Consider the following 26,876-nt stretch of genomic DNA (forward strand, 5'->3'; position numbering starts at 1 on the left):
CAGGTCCAACTTCTGGAGCTAGCTACATCACCAAAAAGGGCGGATACTTGATGGAGAGAATTTATTTGTCCTCATGTTGCGTTTTGGAGTTTATCATGTCGTGGGCGCTAAGCCCATCTACACAAGTGTGGTACAGTTTTTATCAGGAGAAGTGTAGTAACAGAGAATAGTAGAACCCCTTTTATTAGCAATTGGATGCATTTCCATTTTTTGGCTCCCAGATTAACGCAATGTGCAAGCAAGAACACATTTTGCAAATTGCCCTCCTCATTACATTATAGTATGGGTGACCCACAAATCTACTGTTACTGAATGCAGTACCTTGTATACACTTCAAAAATACACATGCTTCCTCCATATTCATTTTTCATTCACTAGATATTACCATGTGAACTGCTGTACGGTCAGGACACAATGAAAAATCATTAAAAGCTGCACCTCAGATGTAGGCCCTGAATATTGGCTGTTTTTGGGCAACCAACAAGAGCAATATATCTCAGTGACCAAAAGAGTCAGACAAATGTAACAGTATGTTGCTCTTGTAAATTGGTCACAACAAAAAGGGAGATACCCTCGAATCCAATTGGGACCGGGTGCAATATTACAAAGAATAAAACGTCCCTACACGGACACCCAATGATCCTGGCCCAACTATACTTTACTCTACTGACGTACCTTTGTTTATAATGACTTTTTGTGTAACATTGTGGGTGGATATGAGGTTGTAACTAGTGCCTAACAATACATACCATAGTTGGGCAAGGATCATTGGGTGTCCGTGTAGGGACGTTTTTTTCTTTGTAGCTTTTGTAAATTGGCCATTGGGGGAAAAAAAACAGATTAAAACTTTTTCACTAATTGCTATTTTTTCCTAACCTATTTTCATTATTTTCTATTTCAACAATTAGTTTCTTTGGAAAAACCATGAGCAATCTCTGCAAAAGATCCCGTGCTGAATATGGAAGTTTGTCTAGTTTTCAGAAATGTAGCTTTCCAGGTTCACTTTCAGTTTCACGCCTGTTTCCACCAAAAATTGCAAATAGGTATAAACCACAATAAAATTACACAAAAATGGCAGTTAGAAAAATGCAAAAATGTAAGTAAAAAAATGTCTTCCTTTTACAACTCTGCTTGTTCCTGAACTGTTTCCTATTATTCCAAAAACCCAAACATTTTGTTATATGTTGGCTATTTGGTTGGTCCCCTTCCGGGGAATCCACAAACTCTGCAAACCTTTAAAATATACAAGATGTTAAAAAGGATGAAAATATGGCCTGCATAACCTCTGCATAAAAAATGTTTGAAGACTTAAGCGCAACGTTTCATAGTGAACGGAAATGTTGAGGTTCTTCCTATCATTGTTCCCCAAACATCAAAAGGGCTCAGTATTGGAAGGGGTGGGGGCCTAGAAGAGCTACTAATGGGTTAATACACACATTTGTGAATAATTTGGTAATGACTATTCCCATCCAATGAGCATGACTGGACCTGCACCAGTTAGCTGACATTATGGACTAGAACATAACATGCAATTTTGTGGCTGCTAGCATGTGAGAAGTGCCGCTAAAAGACAAGAAAAAAATCCTCTATCATGTATTTGGAAATGTTGCTTAACTGTAACACTCAGTAGGTAGCTTAAAGAGCTGTAGATTAGTGTATTGCACATTTGCCTGACTTCTAACATTGGGTTTTGGAATAGTACAAATTGATTTCTTATTAGACAGCTTTTGGTTTCAAGCCTGCCCTGAATGACGGTGGATTATCTCCGAGCACCATAATCCACCAGCTCACAGACAGACTTAATGAAGTGTTTTAAAAAAAAGCATCCAACTACATCCATGAAGGTGACTGCACACATGTTAATCTACAACAGTACATGCTGCAAAAACACTACATGCAGTAAAGTGTGTGCTACAAGTAAGCAACACTTTCCGATTGAAGCATGTGTTATTGTAAATGCTGTGCACCAATTACAAAGATGTGTGCCTTCCCATTTAAAACAGTTACTTGTGGAAAGTTGATGAAATTGAATTGACAATAGCGTTATTGACTGTCAACCCTGAGCTTATCTTCTATCCTTTACATAATACATTAGTGCCATCTGAAAGGGTGAATCGATGACAATGTAACTGCTTTGTAAATGCCCCTAATGGAATGTTGCCTAAAAAGCCACTGTTGGCACCTTTATATGAGCAACAGATAAAGTTTTCACATAGTTAATATTCTTCATCTGCAGTCAATGCTGTATTTATTTTGTACATCATCACACTCATCTTATCTACTGCTAGAGGATCATGGTGTATGTGAGATCTGGGTTCACATCCACATATGTCCCTTTATTGAGATTGAGTAGGTATATGAGGGGGCTACGACTTTCAATGTTTTCTTTGGAATTGGTGAAAGCCCTCATTTTTTGAGAGATAGCCTTTCAGAAGTTAATTTTCCACATTTAGGCTGTGATGGAGGTACATCCTTATTGTGTTTTAGCTATTATTTGGCCATTGTTATAGTCAATATGTATCTTCCTTTTTCTAACAACAGGCAATGTGTCCAAAAACTATATGTCACTCTGTGTACTAACTTGTTTAAGGTGTTATTTTATTTTCGATTTAGATGTCTTACTTGACTCTCAAATTTATTTTGACATTGAAGGAGGAGGGCTCCTTCTTGCCTCTTTTTAACATAAAACTGCTTTTTACCCATGCCCTTTTTGTGGGGAAAAGAGTCACTAACACTGAATATAATTTTTCAGGACGACTTTTTTAAAGTACTTTTTGTCTTAAAGCCAAACTTCTTTTCAGGGTAGAAATTTACAGGGGTTTGGTCCTCCTTTGGCATCTGTCCCTTATCCTGAAGTTGCGACTCCTTACAGAGCTGATCCTCTCAAGATCAATACCTGATGTCATCTGGTATGGTCCATGGGTATAGCTTTTGTCCTCTGCACTGTGGATTTGTGGGGAAATTCTAGCGAATACTGCTCTCCAGAACTGAAACCCTCTTGAGCTGTTAGGTGAATGTCTCTGCACCTCCACTTCAACACTGATGACGGCAGAAGGCTTGAGGTCCCCCATATATTCCCAGCAAACAGGATCATTGTATTCTTTTGAATACAAACCAAGCTGGGAATCAGATTAGTACTGCTGTTCTATAATAAGCAGTGCTCCCAACATTATCTTTTTACAATTAAACATCCAGCGTTCTAAGCAATTAGCCTCATTCCATAAGCAGGTTGGACAGTCTGTGGTGAAGGAATGTTTGCACTGTAGAATGGGACAACATTTGATGGGGTGTTTTCCAGGGACTCCCCCTATTTAATTACTTTCATACTGCAAACCCCCTGGGCTCACAGTGAAATAATTTGTTTATATTCTACAACATTATGCATTATTGGTTCACTCTGTAAGGTGCTGTTTGCAGCTCTGTTGTCGACTTCCACAGTTTTCTACTTCTACAGTTTTGGAATATTAGCTTTTAAGTTTTCAAAAGAACTCTTCAAAACAAGTGCTAACTCGATGGCTGAAAAAATAAATCTACAATATAGTCTGTCTTGATGTAGAGTGGCTTTTGGGAACATAGTTACAAGTCATTCATTCACAAAAATTAGGTTAAAGAACAGAGACCTATCAGGCTCGAGATAACCTTTAAGGCCAGGGGTATGGCAAAATCCACAGTGAAAAAGGTACAAACTGACTCTTCAATTAATATCTACTCTACAATAAAGACTTAAATAAGATGAGAAGCAACAAGCAAAGCTGAATGTTCTACCCTAAAAGAAGACTTGAAAATCAGATTCACAAGGTAAAACAAGGAAACCTATTGCGGTCTTAGCTTGGAGCATCTTGGAACATAAAGAGAAAACTAACCATATATATTCCATGGAGAATACCTTATACATGAATACATGAAGTAACAAGGAATAGGAATGTAAATGGTTCATACTGCAGGCCTATTCCAAAATGTGAATGAGACTTTTTTCAAGCAATAGGTAAAGGGGTGCTCAACCAGGGTTTTGGGGGCGATAATCACAGGATCTGTGGCATCAGATCAAGCTGTTTGTGGGCAGACTTATAAAGGGATTAAGCACCAGTAATTTCATAATTCTAATGGATTTTAATGTACATTTCTTTTAAAAGATAAACCATAGGCATTTGTTGTCTATTATACCATTGATAAAGCCTTCAGGAACATCGTATAGATTAGATAGTAAGTATTATTAAATATTGCCGGAGATCCGATGACAGAGAATACATGCTTAAACAGTATATCAGCAGAAACAGACCTATAGGGATAATACAGGTGGCAGTTCTATGGAAAATGTAGATTTATGCAAGACCATTAGAGATTGGTGCAACAAGCGCTCTCAGCTATAAAGCAGAAAAGGAGGAGGTTATGACGTAATACTGGATTCGCTTAGAGATATTGCCACTGCAGCAAACATAAAAGGGAATATACCATTGGGCCCAGCCATGGGCAACACAGTGCAATCCCAAGAACAAAGACAACACATTGAGGCATGGTAATGAAAAAGAAAATGGTTCACAGCTTAGGTATATGATCCACAGAGGATTCTTCTCCAGATATGTTGCTGCTAATCCCAAGATGCAGGAAAGTGTCCAGGAAAGTATCTAGTGGATATATATTGTATAGTAATGGGATCTGAACTTGAAACAGGCTCTAGTAAAACATTCAACTGTACTTTTGAACTGTTACTGGATGTCAGAAGAGGATGCGTGACCAAGCAAGATGGCTGAGTAGTCGCTATCTATAAAGGCTCCTACCAGCACAAATGAAATCCTGAGCAATCCTGGGTCCGAGTTGTTAATCGACCCGCTCTGGGCTCCCTGTCCGAAATGCAACTTCCTTTGACAGCTTCCTCGAGATAACCTTTAAGAGATGAGGCGCCATTGTGACATGAGAGACGAGATAGAGGATTGGGAGCGGCTCGCTCAAAGGCGTGGTGGACGGACAGCTGAGATGGGGTCCAGCCACCCCCGGGTGCCCAGCGCAGATAGGGAGGCATCCCTGACAGGATCCGGAGGGATCACGAGAGCCCGATCTGAAGAATGCCCGGGCCAATTGAGCCCAGGCTGGTGACCATGAGTGAGGCCGCTGCAGCCCCCGTCACAGGGGGGCTATGAATCAAGGATATAGGCCTGCAGAAGCTCAATAGGGCATGGAGTAAGACACCTTCTGTTTTCAGGGCCCCATGTGGGGTGTACTGCCTGCAGCAGTCGTGAATCTGACTGACCTGCAACGATCATCACTAACTTAAGGGTCCTGCCACAGGGCCTGCTCCTGTGCTGGGAAAGTGGAGAATAAACTGGGCCCATGGTGTCAATGGCTTTAACTGACCTGGACAGGTACACCTGTCTGCCCTTGTGGAATGGGGCTGGTGGTGGCAAGTTGATCCCTGGCCCTGGAATTGCTTCTAAATGCTCAGAAAGCTTGGGTAGCTGTTGGTGGGCCAGGGTGAACTCTTGCCATTGGATTACAAAGTCAGTGACCTGATTAGTGTGTGTGGAGCCCAGCCCGTGGTCTTTGGGAAGAGGCTGAATGCGACTCCACTCTTGGTGGGTCTGCCAGACATTTGAGATGGGGAAGGACAAACTTTCCAAATTGGTGCAGCGCAATAAAATTGACAATTATACCCACCCCCTGCAGGCGGGAAGCACTGTGGAGGAACAGCCCCAGTAGGCACCAGATGGGGTAGGGGTAGCTCTGATGCTTGCAGACCTCCTGGCAGAGATCAGGGGATCCTGCGAGCCCATATTAATCAAAATTGATACAGTAGCCACCGAGGTAAACTTCCTTAGGGCAGATTTACACACGTTGAAGGGAAAGTCAAGGAACTGCAGCAGGATGTGGCAGACCTAAAGAAGGAGGTTGCTATCCTTCAGTCTCAATCATCAAGAATGGAGGAGCAGATTGAAGACTCGGAAGAGGGTTCATGCTGAAATAACTTGTGATTTGTAGGCTTCCCAGACCACGCTGATGGGCAATCTACTTAGTTATTCTTGGAGTACTGTCTTACAAACTCTTTGCAGCCCAAGAAACGGTCAAAGTTTTTCATAAATAAAAGAGCTTATTGGGAACTGGCTCCAATGTCCCGGCCTGGGGCTCCTCCATAGGCCATCATTACTCGTCTCTTTAACTATCTGGACCACAATACCATCCTTCAGCATGTTAGGGTACATGTGTCCCTGCAATATAAAGGGAGGAATATCCTGGTGTTCCCACGCTACAACCGCAAAGTGCACTTCCTTCAGAAAGACTACATGTCGATTAAAAAGAGGCTGCATAAGTTGAACTTGCGCTACAGTCTGATTTTGCTGGCTAAACCTCGGGTTCAATATAATGGGGAGGCCAGTGACTGGGTGGACACACTTAGCGGTACAAAACAAAAACAGCTCTCAGGCAACAGGCCCTCTGGTGGGGGTTCTAGCTGGAAGTCAGCAAGCCCAAGGACGTACTCTTTAGGTTTGAAGGCCGTGAATGGAATATGGTAAACAGGCTCAATTGTGGTCTGTCCGGGCAGCAAACTGGAGTACTCCAACTTTGTACCCGAGAAACCTGCCTGCACAGAAAGTGTGAGCGAGACTCTGAATGATAGCAGGGACTTAGGCTAAAAGAGCGGGGCACACTGGGACAGTGTGCACCGTGAATTGGTGCTTGGGGTGGTTGGACATGGTTGATTGCCGGGGGTGGTGCTATTTGCTGTGATCTGCCTGGCTCCCGTGGTACAACTGCAATGATTTAGGGACTGCAATGGTATATGCTCAATGTGGGAGGAATAGGGGAAAATACTGTATTACTTACCTGCAACATAGATGCACATGAACTTTAGCCTTTTGCGGGCGGGCAGCAGCCGAGGGATGCGGTCACCTGAGGGTGGTTTGAGCACGCTTCTGGCCTTGACGCTCCCACTGGATGGTACGCTCTCTGCGAGATGCTCCTGGGGAGGTTGAGACCCAGGCCTCTGTGGGGTGGTTTGGTCGGTGGATGCTGCTTATCAGCTGTTAGTTGTGGGCCAGAGTTGTTTGGGTTCACGGTCTGAGGGTAGGGGGGTTTCAGGGGGGTTCTTGATGACCTTTGTTGCTGAGTTTCGGGGTACTGGAATTGCTCTAATGTGGAGGGCTTTTTACTACAAGTATAGACTTGTATGGCTTTGGGAAAGGCTGAGAGCATACATGGAGATTGGTGCAAAATGGACTATGACACCTAATATCAAATGGTACTTAAGTGGAAGTTCCTAACGTGGCACGTCCACGGCTTGGGTCAGATGACCAAAAGGATTAGAGTGTATTAATATTTGAGGTGCTACAGGATCTCTGTAGCCTTTCTCCAGGAAACACACATATGGACTGTATAGGACATCTGAGATGAAGATGGAGGGGATAAATATTTGTGACCTTCTATTCTAGCTGTGCATGGGTGGACTTGATTTGGGTGGCACCAGGGACTCCATATTTGCACCATTGAGGTGAAAGTGGACACTGAGGGAAGGTAAATGATTGAATTCGGGACCCTGGATGCTAGGGAGATATGTTTCGTGAGTATCTACACATCTAATGTAGATGACAGCAGTTTTTTGGGGACAGTGATGAAAGCAGCTGCTGACTACTTGGGTATAGAGGTACTGTTGGTTGTGGATCTAAATTGTGTGTTGGACGGCACTGCGGATTTCTCTCCACTGAAGACAGACACTAAGCTGGCCATGACAAGTGGCCTTCAGTAGTTCATGGGAGGACTTGTGTTGCAGGAGGTCTGGGGGGTACATCACCCCAAGACAGGATCTATTCATGTTATACTCTAGCGACAGGGACACATAGTAGATTGGACTATTGTTTGGTGTCCATTAGTATGGTACATAATCTTGCAGTTACAACTTATTTGGTGCAATATTTATTAGACCATTCTCAATTGTTGATCACCTGTAGTGTGGGTACGAGGGCCCCCAGGAGGTCCTGCTGTTGAAAATGAGGATGGAGGCATTGTCTGACCCGTTTCTTGCTCACGTTTAAGAAGTAATTGACCATTTTTTGGAGGGAACTGTAAAAGTACTGCTCACAGATCCACTGAATGGGTTGCCATGAAGGTGGTTTTACCTGGGGAGTGTATGAAGGCATGTTATGGCTTTAAGCAACAATTCCTGCAGACACTGGATTTGCAGGAGAAGCGTTTAGGTAACCCGGAGGGATGTGTAGTTGCTCAACCGGGAAGGTTACTGGAATGGAAGGAGTGTAAGAGGGAATTATCAGAGACTTGGGACCATCTGAATAAGTTTGTTCATACCAACCACAGACAGATACTCCAGGCGGAGGGAGACAAGGCAGGTAAGATGTTTGCCACTCTCAAAACAAGGTCCAGAGGGTTCCCATTACGGGGGTGAGGGACGTGTAAGGGAAGGATTTGTATACACAAGGCATCACATAGTTATTTGTTCCACATTTGCACTAGGTGTATGCTGCACCAAACGGGGGCCCTGCTGGGGAGGGGGCAGCTTATTTGTCCAGTCTGTCATTGGCCCGTCTCTCAGGTGAGGGCCGGGAGCACTAGGACGCTCCTATCGTCAAGGAAGAAATTGTAGCAACGCTCAGAGCCTTGAAGTCTCCCAGCTGAGCTGCATCAGAAAGAAGCGGGGGTGTTTACAGATGGTTTATTAGCATTTACAATGAAGCCTATGACTAAGAGGGGAGGCACTCATAGTAATGCTCCCTAAACCTGATAAGGATGTTAAGGATGTTTCATCCTATCTCCCTCTCTCAATGCTGAATGTGAAATTAAAGATCCTTAGTAAGATTCTGGCATCCAGATTGCTAGAATATCTTCCGAACTTGATTCACGAAGATTTAATGCGGTTTGATACCCTGCAGGAATACATTGTGTAACTTACAACATCATTCTCTAATCTTGCACACCCCACTCCTGTCGGACAGTTTGTATGCCTTGACACTGCTTGACATAGAGCAGGCTTTTAACTCCACCGCCTGAGAATTTCTTTGGCAGGTGTTAAGGAATTGGGTTTTGGGAATTCCTTTATCTGGTGGGTAAAACTACTATAAAGTGGCTCAATGACACAGGTGGACATGGGAAGAACGGTATTGCAGTGCTTCTAACTACACAGAGTGACCAGGCCAGGCTGCCCACTGTTACCACTGCTCTTTGTGTGGCCAATAGAGCTGCTGGCATGCAGGCTGCGGCCAGTTTTGCAGGGCTACGACATAGATATAGGGGGCAACCACACACATCCTTGTAAACAGATGGCGCTCTGGTGTATCTGCGTAAACCTTAGTATTCAGTCCCTATTATGTTGGCTAACCTGTTGAGGTTTGGGGAGGTATCAGGGTTCTATGAGAACTGGGCTAAGTCGAAATTATTCCCATTGGGGGCTCTGGGCGAGGTTCCATTACAAAGACTCCCGAAAGTGGGTGTCCCGTGGGAAAGTTCCAGCGTTGGATACCTTGGGATCGGAATAACTAGGGATGCCGAGTCATTCACCACCCTAAAAATAGGCAGAGTAATCAATGGCTTGAAACCGTTCCTGTAATTTTGGAACACTCGCCATTATCTCTGAAGGGTAAGAAAGCATTAGTCAAGTTGAATATCTTACCTTGTTTATATATCTTCCAGGGGTACCATGTACGCTATCCCTAGAAGGTTGTTGTTGAAATAGATAAAAAGGATCGTAGAATTGCTGTGGGCGACCAGGAGGAAGCAGGTAGGCCTAGCCACAGGCGAACCGTCTTGAAAACAGGGGGGAATGGAGATGCCTTGCATGGAGCTTTATTACCTGCCGGCCCAGTTGCAACATGCGCTATGTTGGCTGGATGAAGGAGGCAACTGGGAGAAACGGTTCCTGGAGGGTTAATATGGGGGGTTATCCCTGCTTACCTCATAGTGAAGGGTGTCCCTAGCTCCGTGCCGTACATGGCTGGTCAGGTGTATCGGATATATGGCCGAGGGTAGTCAGGCGAGTGCTGCAACACGCACCATATGCACCAGAAATGTGTATTTGCACCAGAAATGTGTATTTGGACATTGAGCGCCTTCGCCAATATCGCATAAATAATATCCATTGATCAATGGTGGGCTGAGGTTTGTGAGTCTCTCTGTGATCTATATCCCAATTATTGATTTGTTACACTGGCTGAAGCAATGGACACCTTTAACTTAGGACCAGGGCAGTTCTTGCAATTGACTAAGATTTCAGCTACAGAGAGGGGAATTTGGCCAACATTCCCAGAGGTATCTCCAGAATCACAGACTCTTGTTACTTTGCTTAATATGGCTAATGGAAGGAAGTTGATTTCTCACGTTTATAGTGCCCTTTGGGAGGACTCTCTGTCGCACACCCTGAAGATACACGGTAGTTGGCATCAGTCCCTGGAAGACGCTCTAATATATACAGAATGAGGGCCTATACACGAGGGGATGAAGGGGACCTCCACTTACGCTAGATTCTAATTAATACAGTATAATGTTGTGCACCAGGAGATTTTATCTTCAAAATCGCTACATGCTATTCACCCAGAGGGGGCGTCCTCCTGTCCACGTGGTTTAATGCCCGGAGCTAATTTTCTACACATGGCCTGGGGGTGTCCTGCAACTGATTATTACTGGCAGACAGTGCTTACTAGGCTAAATGGGGCCATGGGTTGCAACATCACCAAAGATAACAGACAGTGCTTGATTGGTGTGGTCCCGATATGAAAAAAAAATGTAGTCAGAAATTCATACTACTGGGGTTGGTGTTTACTAAACGTAGGCAAGCAATCTGATAGATCTCCCCTGGCCCACCACTGTTGGATGACTGGCTGAGAGATATGGCAGAGTGGATTGTGGCAGAAGAAAGTCATATTTGGAAAACCCCCGCAGAGAAAGGTTTACAGATGATTTGCAGTCATAGGTGGCAATGCTCGCGGAGTTGCTTGAACCAACTGATGTGAGGCCACCGTAAAGGTCATATAAGACAGCACTTGTATGGTACCGATACATTTGTTAAGACACCTGTGTGGGCAGGAGTGAGGTGGAATGGGAACGGGTGGTTGAGAAGGAGACAGGCCACCGAGAGGCTAGGAGCTTTTGGCAGTATATTGCATGCATATCTACTCTAAACTGATTTAGATGATATTGGATGAAGTAGGTCATCTTGTCCTATGCTAATGTCAGTGCACAGCAATGAGAGGGCATTTTGTTTTTATTGTGGTATGATCAATGTTGTAAATCTGTGTTAAAGAATATGACAAATACCAATAAAAATGTATACAACCCTACTGGGTGTCAGACAAAATGTTAGAGGCCTCAGCTCAGCTACCTCTTAAATGATCAGCTCCATTAACTTTGCAGAGCTGGTATATAAATTGCCACACTCCTCTCATGCATATCATTGATAGGCTTCATTCTAATACCCCAAAGAACAACACAAATATTAAAAACACTTTTCTGAGAGACAAATAAGTAGGTGCTACCAAAACAGTTAACAGATCTTAAATTACTATGTAAATGATGTGCTGACATTCAGGTGCAAGAACTCCACTTTACCTCTTCATTAGAATCATTTCTCCATATGACCAACTTGTACATGAAGTCTGCTGGATCAAATATTGGTCTTTTTAAACTTCCTGGTGCAGAAATGTTGATATCTATCAAGTCACTATCGGAATCTAAATGCACAGCTGTAGGTGGGCCGATTTGAGCTAAAAAGACAAATACAAACAAACCTTTAGATGAAAGCATGTGCATTCAATATGATTAAAGTCCTTCTCGTGGTAAATATTGCAACTAAAGCGCACATCCGCAAACGTAATTAAAAAGATCACTAAGCAAGTCAAGTTCAAGTTCCAAACCTAGGTTCTATCTTTTGGATTCATGACAATTCACTATTTGCACTAGAAACACATGTCCCATCATTGTATTTTCTTCTGACGGTGATCAAAGAGACATGTGTGGCCTATTGAAAATGAACATATTAATGGTTACAAGAGAAATGCATCTTTGGAGAGACTACTTAGGAAGAATAAAATTTCATTAGCATGATGAGAGTTTTACCCTTTTAAATCTTAGTACAAAACATTCATAAAACAAGCCATTTTGTGGTCTGGCTTGACGGCGCAGAGGTCGGCAGACAACTATGTGGGAAACACCAAGAGAGGATTTCTGGCTCAGTCCACAAGTTGGGAGCCAGTAGTAGATGTTTTGACTGGGCAGAAGTTGTGTACCTCCACAAAAAAGTGTTTTCCCTCACCACAACTGAGATTGTTTTGTTTATTTATTCGGGGTGGGCGGAATTTTGCATAATCGCGTTACGCAAATCTCTGCGAAATGGTAAAAAAATCTCTGCAAACACGCAGAAATTCAGCGAACACGCGGCATTGCCTGTTCGCGATGCTTTTTTACTGTTCGCAATCGCTGTTTGCGTGCTCGGGGGGAAATATCTCGCGAACACGCATTTGAGAATGCGAACAAGCAAAAAATTTCGCGAAGTCGCGGATCACAGACTTTTGGCCAATTTTGCGTTCTCCGCGGAACGCGAAATTACTCAAATTCCGCGAGCGGAACGGAATTTACCACCCAGGCCTATTATTTATACACCTGCTTGAGCTTGAACTTTCAGGAACACAATGCTGCTATTAAAGATAACTAGAAACTTTACTGGGACGAATTTGTGTGCTTTAAGTTTGTGGTAAAGCGGATACTCTGTAGAAGTGAGATATCTTATGTGTCTGTGAACAATGTTAACAAACAATGGAACTTACAAATAACAAACACTGATGCATGTCAGATGTTATATGGAATCTGTGCAGTGCATTGATGTTCTCCTGAGATTGTGGATCAAAGTAAACGTATGCATTTTGTTTTTAGGGTTTTTTATTTTCACTTGTTAGCCTTATAAGTTGTGCATTTTTTTAAAGAAACATTCTTAAAAAAAAGTTCTGAAGATGTCCTTTTTCATCTAAAAACTTTAATACTAAGATGTACACAAAATTACAATTTCAGAAGTATATTGCAGAGTTTAGATTGTCAAGCCAGTTCGCTAGGGACTAAGAATCACAGTGGTACACAGCTACGCCTTGTAACAAGAATTGCTTATTTCCCAACATACTACTTCACCTGGCAGCAGAAGGAGTATCTATATGGAACCTGCTGTGCCCAGCCCCTACTGGAGCACCAGAGTGCAGAGGAGTTTTTATAACTAGCATTTCTTAAATGCACACAACAGCTGAATGCTTCATGTATTATACGATTTTGATCAATTTGTCTTGTGATCATTAACTAACTTCATTTACATATACCCTGTGCTAATATTCTACTTCAAATACTATGTATTTTTCCATTTGTCCTTCAGTTATAAATTCTTTCTGTCTCTTGCCACCATGAAGAAGGTTTGCTTCTGGCATTTCTTACGCAATGACATTTGACGGTGATGAGCTTGAAGGGTGCCATGGTGTAGAGATTATATGCAAATGAGGCACCACAAAGTTATTGATCACAGGCAGTAATTGACTCTATAAAAGTGTATATCTTTACTCACATTTCAGCCCTGAATAATGCAGTAAAATTACGTTTCTTCCCTGCCTTACAAGAAAATAGATCAACACTTGAAAGTCAGCACACAACAGCAGCATGAACATTTCAGGGTGGGGGTTGATGGAAGGGCACCTCAAGCAGGCTATGCTACAAATGCTGTTTACTCCTGATGATGTATTGAGCTCTTCTTATCTCTCAGTTCTAGTGGTGGATGTAGGTGAGAGCACCTGTTTTCTTTAACCATCATGCTTGGTCTAACTGAGAATTAGCATTGATCACAGGTTTCAAAAGAACTCCACAGTTCTGGTATTGATTCTCAAAATATGCACATCAGCTCAAATGTCAATGTACCTCCTCCTTCCCCACTATCATTAACCCCTTGGATGCTCATGACGAGCTCAGCTCGTCATGGCATATACCTCTCAGGTGCTCATGACGAGCTGAGCTCGTCATGACCACACCCGTTTTGGTTGCTGTCCAGCACAGCAGGGGAATAGCTCTAGAAGCCATGTGGTTAAAGTCTGGTACCAACTAGTGATGAGATGCAACCATTCTTCCTGTACCTGGTACATCCTCTCTTGCGTGGCACAGATTCCACTTAAGGCAAAGGTGAAGCATGTTATGGCTTGAAATGCAAAATTAAAACATAATTGAACATGTCGTGAACTTTTTGTTGTGTCAATACAATTTAATTCAAGCACATCTTACTTACAATTTGGTGTCTTAAAAACTTGCCATTATGCTCCTAATGTCTATTTCACATGGTGATAGCAGATATCCCATAGTATCACCATGGCAAGTGGATTCAACTCACTTTCCTTCAGCCAATTAGGTATTTGTTGCAGAGCATCAGCCCCCTTCTAGTAGAGCTGGTCATAAGGGCTGGGGATGGGAACCCAGTATGTCTACTTTGTTTAGTGTTGCTGTGGCATTGCCATTTGCCACAAGTGTTTTTTTCAAACTGAAGCATCCTTTCAAGCCACAGGCTGTTATGTCCCAACTGGTACTATGGAGAATTCTGTGAATCAGAACCAGGTTGTCCCCCGACCATTGTGGACTCAGCCAAATCTCTGGGAATTACCTTGGATTACAACCTAAACATGCGAGACCACATCAAATCAATGGCCAAATCTGCCAGATTCCACCTGAGCTACCTATGGAAACTGAAACCCTTTCTAGACGCTCCCGACCTAAAACTTGCAGTCCAGTCATTAGTTATCTCTCGGCTGGAATATAGTTGCTCCACACTCTCCGGCTTACTCAAGATCTCACTGGCACCCTTAAAAGCCTGCCTCAATGCAGCCGCCAGATTACTTACAGGCTCCAGAAAATTCGATCACATCACTCCTCACTTGAAAGCGTTGAACTGGCTTCCCCTCGAGGCTAGTATTCACCTCAAACTGGCATGCATCACGCACAAGGCCTTACACACTAACTCCCCTGTGTATCTTGCACAGAAGCTTGTGATATCTGGAGGAAGCAGAAACTCACGATCGGCCAATGCCCTCCTACTCCGGCCTGCAGGCTTTAGGAAAATAAAAACCTACAATCGGGCTTTCGCTGGGACTGCACCAAGAATTTGGAACTCCCTCCCTCCCGACATCAGAAGAATCCTCTCCCTGGCACGCTTCAAAAAAGAGACTAAATCCTTCCTCATGTGTAAATTCCTTGGCTAAACCTGCTCCCTGCCACCTGAGAGACTATTGTCTTATCCTGTGACCTCGCCACGTAATCTTCATACACCATCTGTAATCTATGATTATAATGCTTCCTTGTATTCACCCACCCCGCCTGTACCCTGCACCCCCTCCCCAATGTACAGTACTCGTGTGATATCCTGCCTTTTGTATGACTCCTGACTTTGTAAAAAGCCCTGATGTATAGTTTTTCATATCCCCCAATGTACAGTACTCGTGTGATATCCTGCCTACCTTATGTCCCCCGACTCTGTAAGCTCTCTGATGTACAGGTCTCCTGTGACGACCTGCCTTTTGTATTACTCTATGAATCTGTAAAGCCCCTTCTCGGGTCAAGTTTGCGCTCTATAAAACCTTAAAATAAAATAAAATAAATACAACACTCTTGCTACAATGGCCAGTAGAAGGGAAGGGAAGAAAGGTCTGAATTACAGGAACATGCAGCACAACCAGGATAATGTTATTTCTCTGCCCAAGCTGTCAAATCACAGCAACCCACATTCTTGGGGCCTCACATGCTCTGAGGAACCCACAGCACGGTGTACCGCATCCCCTCATTTGCATCTCATCCACGCTACTTACAAAGACTCTCAGATTCGAAAGAGGAACTAGGGGTTCCAGGCGTCTATTTACTACAGAGGCCTATTAGTCATGCTGCTTTATTGCGTTGAAGGTAAAAAGGCTGTATCCCATGTCTAAATCATCTGTGGCCATCTGTCCTTAGTACGGTCACTGCACGGTGTGGTCCGTCACCTAAAAGATGTTATAAAATTTTCAAAATATGCAAAATATTGAAATATTGTGTGAAAATGATTTTTGAATAATTAAGTTGTAACAGATAAACTAATGAGGTTGCACCAGAAAGGATCTACCTAGGTCACTTAAAAGAGTAAACAATGCTATGAATAGTTATGCCACATTTTCTTGTAATACGCCATTATTTTTAAAATGGATGTACTTTCTAGTTTTTGATTCAATTTCTCCTGTTAATTCACCCTCCCAATCAGTGTCCCGCTAAAAAGCTATCCCTCCCCTTGTATTAGCGGAGCATTAAGTGAATGATGTCAATGTATTAGTGATATAAAACATTGTTAGAAAGCTTGTATTGTGAATGACACTTCAATGATGTATGAAAAGTATAATTTTTAAGTACTTCTGCTGGAAGTTCCGCTGAAGACGTGATGCTGCCAGTTCTATAAGTCATTATTTAAAAAATGTTTAATTTGTATTACGGTATACATCTCCGGGGGAAGCTGCTGAAGAAAGCAAGTGAAAACTTTCTCTTACCTTAAGAAATGGGTTAGTGCTAAAAAATTGCATAGTTTTTAATTTTATTGTTGTTGTTTTTGATCACATGCTGGATTTGCAGAATCTATTAATAGATTGTGCTGTTTGTCTAAAAACCCTTGAGGATTCTGTCTTGCTTGGGATTCGTTTTACCATTTTCCTCGCAGGCAACTTTTCATGCTGTCAATGCTCTTTGTGAGTTTGATACTTAGAATTTTTGCTTAAATTATGCCTTACCAGGGATTATAAAGTTTTACAATTTTGTATTTATCTATACTTCTGTAATTGGGCCTTCATGACAATCCATGCATTTTTCCTCTTAATCGCATTTCTTACAATTCTTTAATAAATACCCTTTTGCTCTATTTTTGTGCAGAACTCAGTCCCTTATATGTCTAATATTTAATTCTGTTTAACTCTGCTAAATCACATGTTTCTGATGAGAAGTGTCGTCTATAACTGCTAGATCAACTGCAGATTCTGAAGCCAAATTATATTGATTAAAAGTTGGGGCTACTAAAATATTGGGGATCAGGTGATTATTGGGGTTAGGTTCCAACACAGCCGTACTACTTTGGTTAGATGTCACTCTCGGCAGAGCACAGCACACTGCTGATCAGCAACTCATTTAGCAAATTTATGTAGACCACTTTCTGGTGGACTCAACATTTGAGTCCCCTTGGAAGGAAATCTATTGTGACCGAGTAGTTAGGAAAATGATCAACTCAGAAAGGCAGAAAGACAGTGTGCTGTGCTCGAAACTTTGACACTAGAGTGTGACCCAAAAATTGTTCTAAAATCATCAGCACCAAATTCTAGCTTTACAAACAGTGTGTGCTGGGGTATAAATCAGCTGAAAGGACATCGTAAAATAAACTACTTTCTCATCCGCACATGTGATCTTACCATGACACATCAAGAGTTCAATACCCTACAATTAACTACAACATAAAAATAAGTTGCTTATAATAACTTGACTGCTTGGAGGAGAACGGAGCCACAACTAGGTACCTGTGCAGGGGGCAATCTTTGACGAATGTGTGACTGTTACAAGATACCCCCCCCATAAGGAAACTAACCTCCAAAATTAGGGACGTATAAACAGACACAGAAATTCCTATGAATGAACCTAACCAAAAAGTGGGATTCTGGTATTGTATACTTCAGCGTGAGTGTGTGTGTGTGTGTGTATTCTAGACAATAGGGAATAATATAGGGGCATTTAGGGTTCCTTATCTGTCCTGAAGAAAGCCACAGATCCCTTGAGGGCCACCCATGGCCACACATGGCTGAAACATGTCGAACTAGAATGGACAGGAGTACCTAATTCGACTCATCTGTCCCTTTACTTTTTTAATCATCCCTCCTCCGATGGGACAGAGGGCCCCTGCTATGTCACTATGGCTTCGGGATGTTGGGGAATGGACATTGGCAGAGGAGACACACATGCAGCGTACACGCAGAGATGAGCGGCTGCAGGAGGACTTGCTTGCCTGGCGTATGATGTGCGCTGTGGGGTCAGTCTGCAGCGATTCGGATGCAACTAGTGCTGAATTGTTCTCCCCTGGGGAGTCGGGGTGTGAGGGTGAGGATGCCCTCCTGACCACGCACAATGTTCCATACTGTCAGTTTTATGATTTACTTTGCATCCCGAGGATTTGACTCTTATATTTGCTATGATATCTGCACCTGCTGGGGCCGTATTGGGGCAATGAAATATGTACACATGTGTTTTCGTTCTACCGATGCCAATTTTGGGGGGAACTATGTTGCTAATCTTTGCTGAAAAAGAAAGTTTAAAAGAAAAAATCATCCCTCCTCCACCACAAATAAAATTTGAGAAAGGGTCGGACTGCCACTAGAGAATTCTTTGGCGAGCTCAGGATGGCCAGTGATGACGCATGACACAAGGGCGTGTGAGAGGCCATCCTGTCATTTTTGTGAGAGATTGTAGAGACACCACAATAACCAGGCCGATACTGAGGACCATCTACGATTGAGGACTGCCTCACGAAGTAAGGGTGGTAGGCCCCCAAAAAGGTAGGCCTATAGGGCACATGCGCTTTTTGTGTATATAATGACTAGCCACCAAATTACGGAGGTTCTGATGAACAGCAACACACTGAAACTTCACAAAGATAAGAACACCAGGTTCACCAGTGGAAAAAGACATTCCTACTGTCTCATTCAGGCATGCAAGAATCTTCAAGTGAAAAAACAAAAAATACACAGGGTTCATTTTTACCACTACAGAAGGGTTTAACCCCTTGCATGCTGCGCACATTTTCGCGCTGTGCGGGCGATTTGAATAGTGGGCGGGATTCGGATGCCACCCGGCCGTCCTCCGCACAAGCCCACCGTGACGTTCAGAAGGCCGGGGGCCGTCCGAAGCATGCAAGGGGTTAAAGGCAAGTTGAGACATTCTTTCCTGCTGAACAAAAGCCTTGATATTTTGTTATTGTTATTGTTATTGTTATTGTTATTTTAATTTTATACCGCGCCTAATCACCTGCAGGTCTCTAAGCGCCCGGAAAGATGGTACAGGACAATAACATAACAGGGTCAGAACAAAAGATCGCATTGGATTAAGCCATGCTCAGGCTTCTCCTGAACAGTAGCGTTTTCAGACTCTTTCGAAATTTTAGGAGGTTTCCTTCCTCACGTAGCCCTCCAGGCAAATTGTTCCATAGCTGGGGAACCAATACCGAGAAGGCTCTGCCTCCCTTCGTCACTAGCCTGTACCGAGAGCAGCTCAACAACTGCAAGTCCGAGGACCGAAGTGATCTCGTCGGGCAATACAGTTGTAGACGCTCCTTGATATAGGCCGGAGCCTTACCATAGATGGCCTTATGGGCTGTACACAGACTCTTAAATTCCACTCTCTCTTTAATTGGAAGCCAATGTAGGTTTTGTAGTAGAGGAGTGGCTCTAGACCTCCTAGGGAGTCTAAAGATCAATCGGGCAGCATCATTCATCAGAACCTGAAGCCTATTGGTAAGGATTTTCGGTAGGCCAAGATAGAGGGCATTCCCATAATCAATTCTGGAAATGATAGTGGCAGTTACTATTGAACGCATCATGGGCTCTGACAGGATAGGGGATAGCTTCCGCAGTTGCCGGATGATATTAGTACAGCTGCCTACTACCGACGCGATCTGAGGCGCCATCGATAGGTCAGCATCCAGCCGAATCCCCAAGCTTTTTACAACCAAGCTTGGTTTTGGGGCCGGGCCCAACTCCATAGGCCAGTAGAGGTCACTCCAAGGTGAGAGGGTGGATGGTATAACCAGGATCTCAGTTTTGTCGGGATTGACTTTTAGAAGGTTATCAGTCATCCATCGTACCGTGAACCTCAAGATGTTCTGGGATTGGAGTTGTGCAGCCGTGGTGTCATTTATACTTAGCAGCAACTGCGTATCGTCCGCATAGTTGAAGACTTTACAGTCCATTGCAGCCAGCGCAGCGATCAGTGGTTGCAGGTATAGGTTAAATAGGAGTGGGGACAGGGCCGACCCCTGCGGTACTCCACACTCTAAAACCCCTACCTCAGATATTTCGTCCCCCAGTTGTATCCTTTGGGTCCTACCTGTAAGGAAGGATTCCAACCACTGTAACGCCAAGCCCTTAATCCCAAAGCTCTTCAATCTATCCAAGAGCAGGGTGTGGCTGACAGTATCGAACGCCGCTGACAGATCTAATAAAATCAGGGCGCTCGCTTTCTTACAGTCAGCCCTACCTCTTAGTTCATCCAGCACTGAGAGCATCACCAACTCGGTACTGTGATGTGCTCGAAAACCAGCCTGTCTATCATGGAGTAGATGGTAAGATTCCAGATAGCAGGACAGGGACTGAAGAACGTGTTGCTCAAGAATTTTTGAGAGAAAGGGCAGCTGGGAGATGGGTCTGTAATTCTTCAACACAGCGGGATCCGACCCCAGCTTTTTCAATAAGGGTCTTACCCGCGCCTCCTTAAGTTCACTTGGCAGATATCCCATGTCCAGCGATCTATTGAGGAGAGAGATGATGTATTCCTCCAACAAGGGACGCGCAATGCGAAAGATCTCAGGTGGACATGGATCAGCTGGGGAGCCAGATTTAATTTTACACATCAGCTGTTCCAAGATTAGTGTATCCAACTGTGGGAACACATTAAGAGAACAATCGCTCGCCTTATTAGATATTAAGGCAATTGCAGTCCCTGTTGCCGCCACATTCTCTATCTCCTGGACAATGATCTTTACCTTCTCCAGGAAATAGGTCTGGAATGTATTACAGTCAAAAGGGGGTTTATCATTATCAGGCTTCTTACTCAGCTCAGCCAAGATTTTAAAGGTTTCTTTCTGGATATTAGTGGCCTTACTTAAGCGCGATTCAAGATAGTCCGCTTTAGCTTGAATCATAAGTTTTTTGTATTGGTGGAGAGAGGTCTTATAGGTATCCCTATCCGCATCCTGCTTGGATTTCCTCCACAGCCTTTCTAATCTCCTTAGCTTTGTTTTAGTTGCCCTTAGGAGCGGAGTAAACCAGGGAGCTTTCCCTGAGCCCTTAATTTGCTGTATTTTCACTGGCGCTATCTGATCGATGGCCCGAGTCAAACATCTTGTTAGATCAGAGTAGTCTCGGTCCAAATCACCGTCTGGCTCTAAAACCTGGGGAGGTTCCAGATGTGCCTCAGTCAGGGCTCTCAGATTGACATCAATCCATTTCCGGGTTTTCCTAAAGCCCTGTGAATTATGGACAGCCCCATTACTAAGGGGGACCTCACATGAGACCAAACAGTGATCCGACCAGACACAGGGCGCTGCCTCGCTAAATGTTAAAGTGGCATCGGTGGTCCACATAAGGTCAAGAGTATGACCTTTTACATGCGTTGGGGTATCCACGATCTGTGTAAAGTCCAATGCGGACATTAATGTGTTTAACTGGCGCATGGGTGAGTCCCAGGTGGGCTTATCCCAATGTAAATTAAAATCTCCTGTAACCAAGATTTTTGTATATCTTGACCTAAGGTCAGATATAATGGGACCAAATAGGTCAAAGAAGGTAGGGGTTGCCTTCGGCGGACGATAAACGGACAGGATCACCCAGCACACATTGTTTACTGTGACCTTTACCCCTAGGAGATCGGCTAGGTCAATCGTCTCAGTTAGTATTTTTTCAACTGTCATGGTCTTCCTATACAAAATAGCTACCCCACCCCCCCGTGAGCCCCCTGGGCGGTTATGCCACATTATATCATATCCGCTTGGTACAGCGGCGATGATATCCGGTAGCGAGTTCTCATCTGTCCAGGTCTCTGAAAGAGTCAGGACATCGATGTCACTATCCTGAAGCATGTTATATACCTCCAGATGGTGGCAGTGCAACGAGCGGGTATTAAGGCTCGCTATTTTTAACGTGAGACGTTTAGTCAAGGCAGGTGTGACCCCAGCATTCCGAAAGATACTGTACTTTTTAAGCGACAGCAGGAGTGTCTGGTCCACTATGGGTTCGCCTCTATTCAAAGATTTAAGCATTTCAGAGGAGTAAATGCGACGATAACCAGCCGTCCCAGCCCCTGCGCCCGTCTGTGCGCGGACGGGCGCAGACGGGCTGGACTCTGGCGTGACTCCGGCGATGCTCCGGCGAGCCCGCAGCGCGTGCCCGCTGCGCGTCAGCATGGCCCGTTTTAAATACCGGTCTAGCGTCCTTGCGACGACTAGACCGTGCGCAGCTTCTCTGAGCCACCCCCCCAACCCAAGATGGCCGCCGCAGTGCTGCCTGTCGGGAGAAGGACCCGCTCCAAACGCGGTGAACTCACGATTATGATGCAAGTAAGTGGATTAATAGTTAAGAGCCTAAAAGCGGCAACAATAGACAACAAACAAAAAAATATTCAGCGATTTTAAAATTCCTTGTGCGAGCTCCTGTGAGCGCGCTGCACTCTATAGTGCGACTTGCTCCGTTTGTCCTGATGGTTTCCAATCACAAGCCACCTAGTTTGCCCCGTTTAAATACCGGTCTAGCGTCCTTGCGACGACTAGACCGTGCGCAGCTTCTCTGAGCCACCCCCCCAACCCAAGATGGCCGCCGCAGTGCTGCCTGTCGGGAGAAGGACCCGCTCCAAACGCGGTGAACTCACGATTATGATGCAAGTAAGTGGATTAATAGTTAAGAGCCTAAAAGCGGCAACAATAGACAACAAACAAAAAAATATTCAGCGATTTTAAAATTCCTTGTGCGAGCTCCTGTGAGCGCGCTGCACTCTATAGTGCGACTTGCTCCGTTTGTCCTGATGGTTTCCAATCCATTTTGTGGCATAAAGAAAAGGAAGTACTCTGAAGACAAATAACTGTTTCATATATATACTCCAATGCAAATAATTGGCTGCCATCTCCCGAAAGAAAGATTTTCAGCCTAAATGGGGTGCAGAAGAACGCCACAATAATAGCAACTTACGTCATGACAGAAAAGCATCAGGCATGTGAAAAGTAAATGGTCTTGAGGAGAACCCTTGAACTGGAAAAAAGAGCAGAGGTAATATTGCTATCAATAAGGGGACTAGCTTTAGAAAGTTGTTGTTAAAGTGAAATAAAGGTTACCTCGACCTTTAGGATGTGTCAGGGGACAAGCATATGCACCTGCAGGCATCCTTTAATGCAGGGACACAGGAGGATTAGAAGATCAGGATGGTAGTTTCTTAATTCCTAAATACACACTACTTAAAACCAAACATATGCGATTAGATTTTGCAACCAATAGCACGATAAAGGACAGAGGAGATACAATTTCTGGCTTTCCATGCTCACAAAATGAGTGTCTGTGACTGCCATAACTCTCTGCTACAGACTAGCACAAAGAAAATCATTTTTGACAAAAAATGTCACAACCAGGCAACCGTTTAGTTGGAACTACCTTGCCCAATCTACAAAACAGAGCACGGTAAACCGGGAGACCTTGCAGCTACTATTAAAACCAGGGGCAGCTCCTCCATTTGAGCAGAGGAGTATTACCCCACCAGCTCCAGAGCTGAAAAATCAAATGGTAATAAAGTTTATTACCATTTTATTTTTTCAGCATCTTGTTCCGAACTAAGGGTCAGTTTGGAGCGGGGCCAGTGATGCGGAGTGGCAGCAGCAGGGAGCTGTGCACTTTAAAATGCGCATGCCTGTTTGGCCGCCGTCTTGCGACGGCCAGTCAGATATGCGCTTTTTAAACTTCTCTAACCTAGCTGTCTTAGACAGCTGTGTTAGAGAAAACGCTGAAGATAATCCCAACCTATTATGAGCACAAGACAAACAATGAGTCTGTGTGCACCTGGGAATTTCCGGCAACCACACAAGTGTACAGGACATGCAAAAAGCAGACTGAGATGGATACCTAACAAACCTAATGTCAGAAACAAGATCAAATGACCTCAGATAAATGAACACACTGCAGCAGATGATGAAAACATTTTAAAAAGAGAAAGATGACCAATGCCTCAAGAAAAAACAAGCATTTTCAATGCAATAGGTCTCGCATTTGTTAAAGTTAGAGCTGTTTGCGTTGAAAATGGCAATGTTTTTTACTTTTATTTTATTTATTTGCAGTTGAGTAATTATATTTGCATAGGGCTAAAAGAAAAATCACAAATTCTGCCCCCAAAACTGTGTCTTTGCCCCTGCATCCAAATACCTTACAAACTGTCATGAAGCTGAAGAAACAGCAACATAGAAGAAACACCACTTGTGTAGTATTAGCACCCATGCTTTTCTCCCTAAGTATGCACGTGCTGGGAGGAGCATATGTGACAATACCCGAAAAACACACCAGCTTTAAGCAATGCTTGATCTTTAAGTAACTACAGCAAGGTTTTCGCATCACATTCACCCATGGTTTCCACCAAGAACATCCATGTCTATTAGACTGAAATCTGTTTCCAACTATGTAAAAATGATTTTTATTGGCAATTACAACTTGATTGTGAATGGAACAATTATTAACTTATGAACATAAAAGGAAAATAGGACAACAGCAGCCTGTTTGTTGTGTAATATCCCAGTAAGTCTGAACTGCTGTCCTCTTTAGAGAAACCCATTTAAAAAAATATCATGGATGGCGATGTCAATCTTTCTGTTGCTTGCACTGGCTAGTACATCACAATATTAACTTAGCATGGTAAAGGAAGCAAGGCTTGTGAACAGCGCATGAGTTCGTAACATCTGTGACGGTTAAGGTTTTACCCAAAAAGGAACACCAGGAGAGCAGGCGCATTGACGGGGATCTAGGAAGAGAGGGACGCAAAGCAAGACAATCAAACATGCGTGCACCAAAGTATAAAACAGGGTGTTAAGAGAATCTGTCAGAAGCACAAAAAGTGCAAAGCTCAGTGAAGAAAACAAAAATAACGAGCACCTGATTACACTGTACAAACATTTTGTAATCTGAGAAGTAAAGGCTCTCTGTGTAAATTAAAAAAGCTGTACTCGGTTCCATACTAGACAAGTATCTATTATACAAGAAAGACGTTATCCTGTACCAGCCAAATGAAGGTGCCCGTCTCAGACTGCAATAACACAATGTTACTAATGAGCGAACTGCAGGAGGTTAGGTTAAAGAAACATAAGGATCCAGGCCAAGGTTTCTGCTGACCTTTTGCGCTGCAGGCCTCTTGAGGGACCGCTCGTGTGCCTATGCGAGACCTCAAAACTGCATTACAACAGAAAAAGTGCTCATAATTTGAAAAGTTGTACAACTCTATAAAAAGGGTACACACAGAACTGTGTATAATAAAGTAAAATGGGCCATGTTTGGAGACACGGCATGAGTTCAGAGAAATGCAATGTCGCGTTAAAACAACAGCAGGTCCAAAATGCTTCATAAATAAAATTATGCCATGCTTATTTGGGTCAAGGTAACTAAACTGCATTTTCAGGTAAACGCTTCAATCGTTCTGCATAACATGCATCAACATTTACACACGTATGGAAGACAAAGTCTAAATCAACGTTGCCCGCGTAAAATAACATGTACTGGAAATTCTCCTGCACTGAGCGTCGATAACACAGAAGATATATCTTAATAAACGGACGCTTAGGAGCTCAAGGTATCACCGGTTACCGTGAGCGAATGTAAAAATTGTAAAGATGAGAGCTCAGCTGGAAAGCTTTCTGCAGGTGAGGGATCATATGAAGTACTTTCAGTCTGGCCTTTCCCCACTCCCGGGTGCCCAGCTTACCCCTGCATGATACACTTTATTCGCACGCTTGATCTTGAGGTCCAGCACCGTCCCCATCACACTCCGAGGGGTGTGGAGAGCGGCACCACGCTGTGCTGAACACAAAACTGTCAAGACCTGTCAATATCAGCAGACTCCAAAATCACGTGATCATCACATGATCACGTGAAAAGTCACATGCAAACATAACCATAAAAAAGAAACATTAGGTAAAAAAGGCAGCCATTTTGGAATGTATATATTTAGCCTCAATACATGGATGGCAATAATAAAATGTAGATTTTACTAGTAGAATCCTTCAAAGGGTTCAATATACTTTCCAATAGTGCCTTAACAGCAAAAGAAAACAGTATCAGATTCAAAAGGATTATCATTGATATTCATTGAAAGCAATAAATGTGAATCTTCTAGAAAATCAAAAGATTTAAATTCATTAAAAAATTGTGTGAACATTCTCAAATGAACACGACAAATTTTGAACAGGGAGACAGTGGAACTGTTGTTCTAATGGAGACGCTGCGTTCGTTATAACCGACCGAGGCCTACCAAAGAACGTCTTACGATACCGATAAACGGTCTCACAATATTTGTATTTTTAGTTTTTTTTTTTATAAAAGTCCAGTTTATGTACGCAGTCGACTTTTTAACTTTTAAATGCGTCATGGTGACGCTGCAAAAACACAGGTTTGCCTAAGAACAAATGTTGCTCACTTGCAGCATCTAACCCCACCCCCACTGGACTGCGTGTAATAGCACCAGGGTAACACAATGGCCATGCTAGATTTGGTAAATCCAGCCTGGTCCTGGAGCAAGCGGCCACCGGGTCATGGATGCCCCAACATGCCTGCGGTTCGGCCAGGCCAAATTGGTTATTTATTAATTTAGCTAGTTAGTCGTGATTTTATATAGCGCATGCTTGGCACAGAGGCATCAGAGCACATCACAATAAAACCGAAACATGCATAGCAATCACGTTGTGGATAACAGATCATATCGGTCACATTGTGGATTACACAAAGATGCAACGTGGATGGAATGTAAAGAAGGCAATAGGATTACATAGGCAAGACACTGTACAAAGTTGAGTTCAGCCGTAGTTCCAGCAGAATCAAAGCAAAGTGTTCCCAACGTGTATAACACCAGATACTGCATACATACCAAGTAAG

The 26,876-nt window shown here is 43.5% G+C and overlaps 1 protein-coding gene across 1 annotated transcript in view; it reads right to left on the reverse strand.

Moving 5' to 3' along the window:
• Positions 1-26,876, reverse strand: part of IFNAR1 (interferon alpha and beta receptor subunit 1) — a 215,356-nt gene that overhangs the window by 139,925 nt on the left and 48,555 nt on the right. The window contains exon 4 of the mRNA XM_078656953.1: positions 11,542-11,696. Within this exon, the coding sequence (XP_078513079.1) occupies positions 11,542-11,696 (155 nt within the window). The remainder of the gene's footprint in view (positions 1-11,541; positions 11,697-26,876) is intronic.

The sequence above is a fragment of the Lissotriton helveticus genome, chromosome 8, assembly GCF_964261635.1.
Source record: "Lissotriton helveticus chromosome 8, aLisHel1.1, whole genome shotgun sequence".
Lineage (NCBI taxonomy): Eukaryota > Metazoa > Chordata > Amphibia > Caudata > Salamandridae > Lissotriton > Lissotriton helveticus.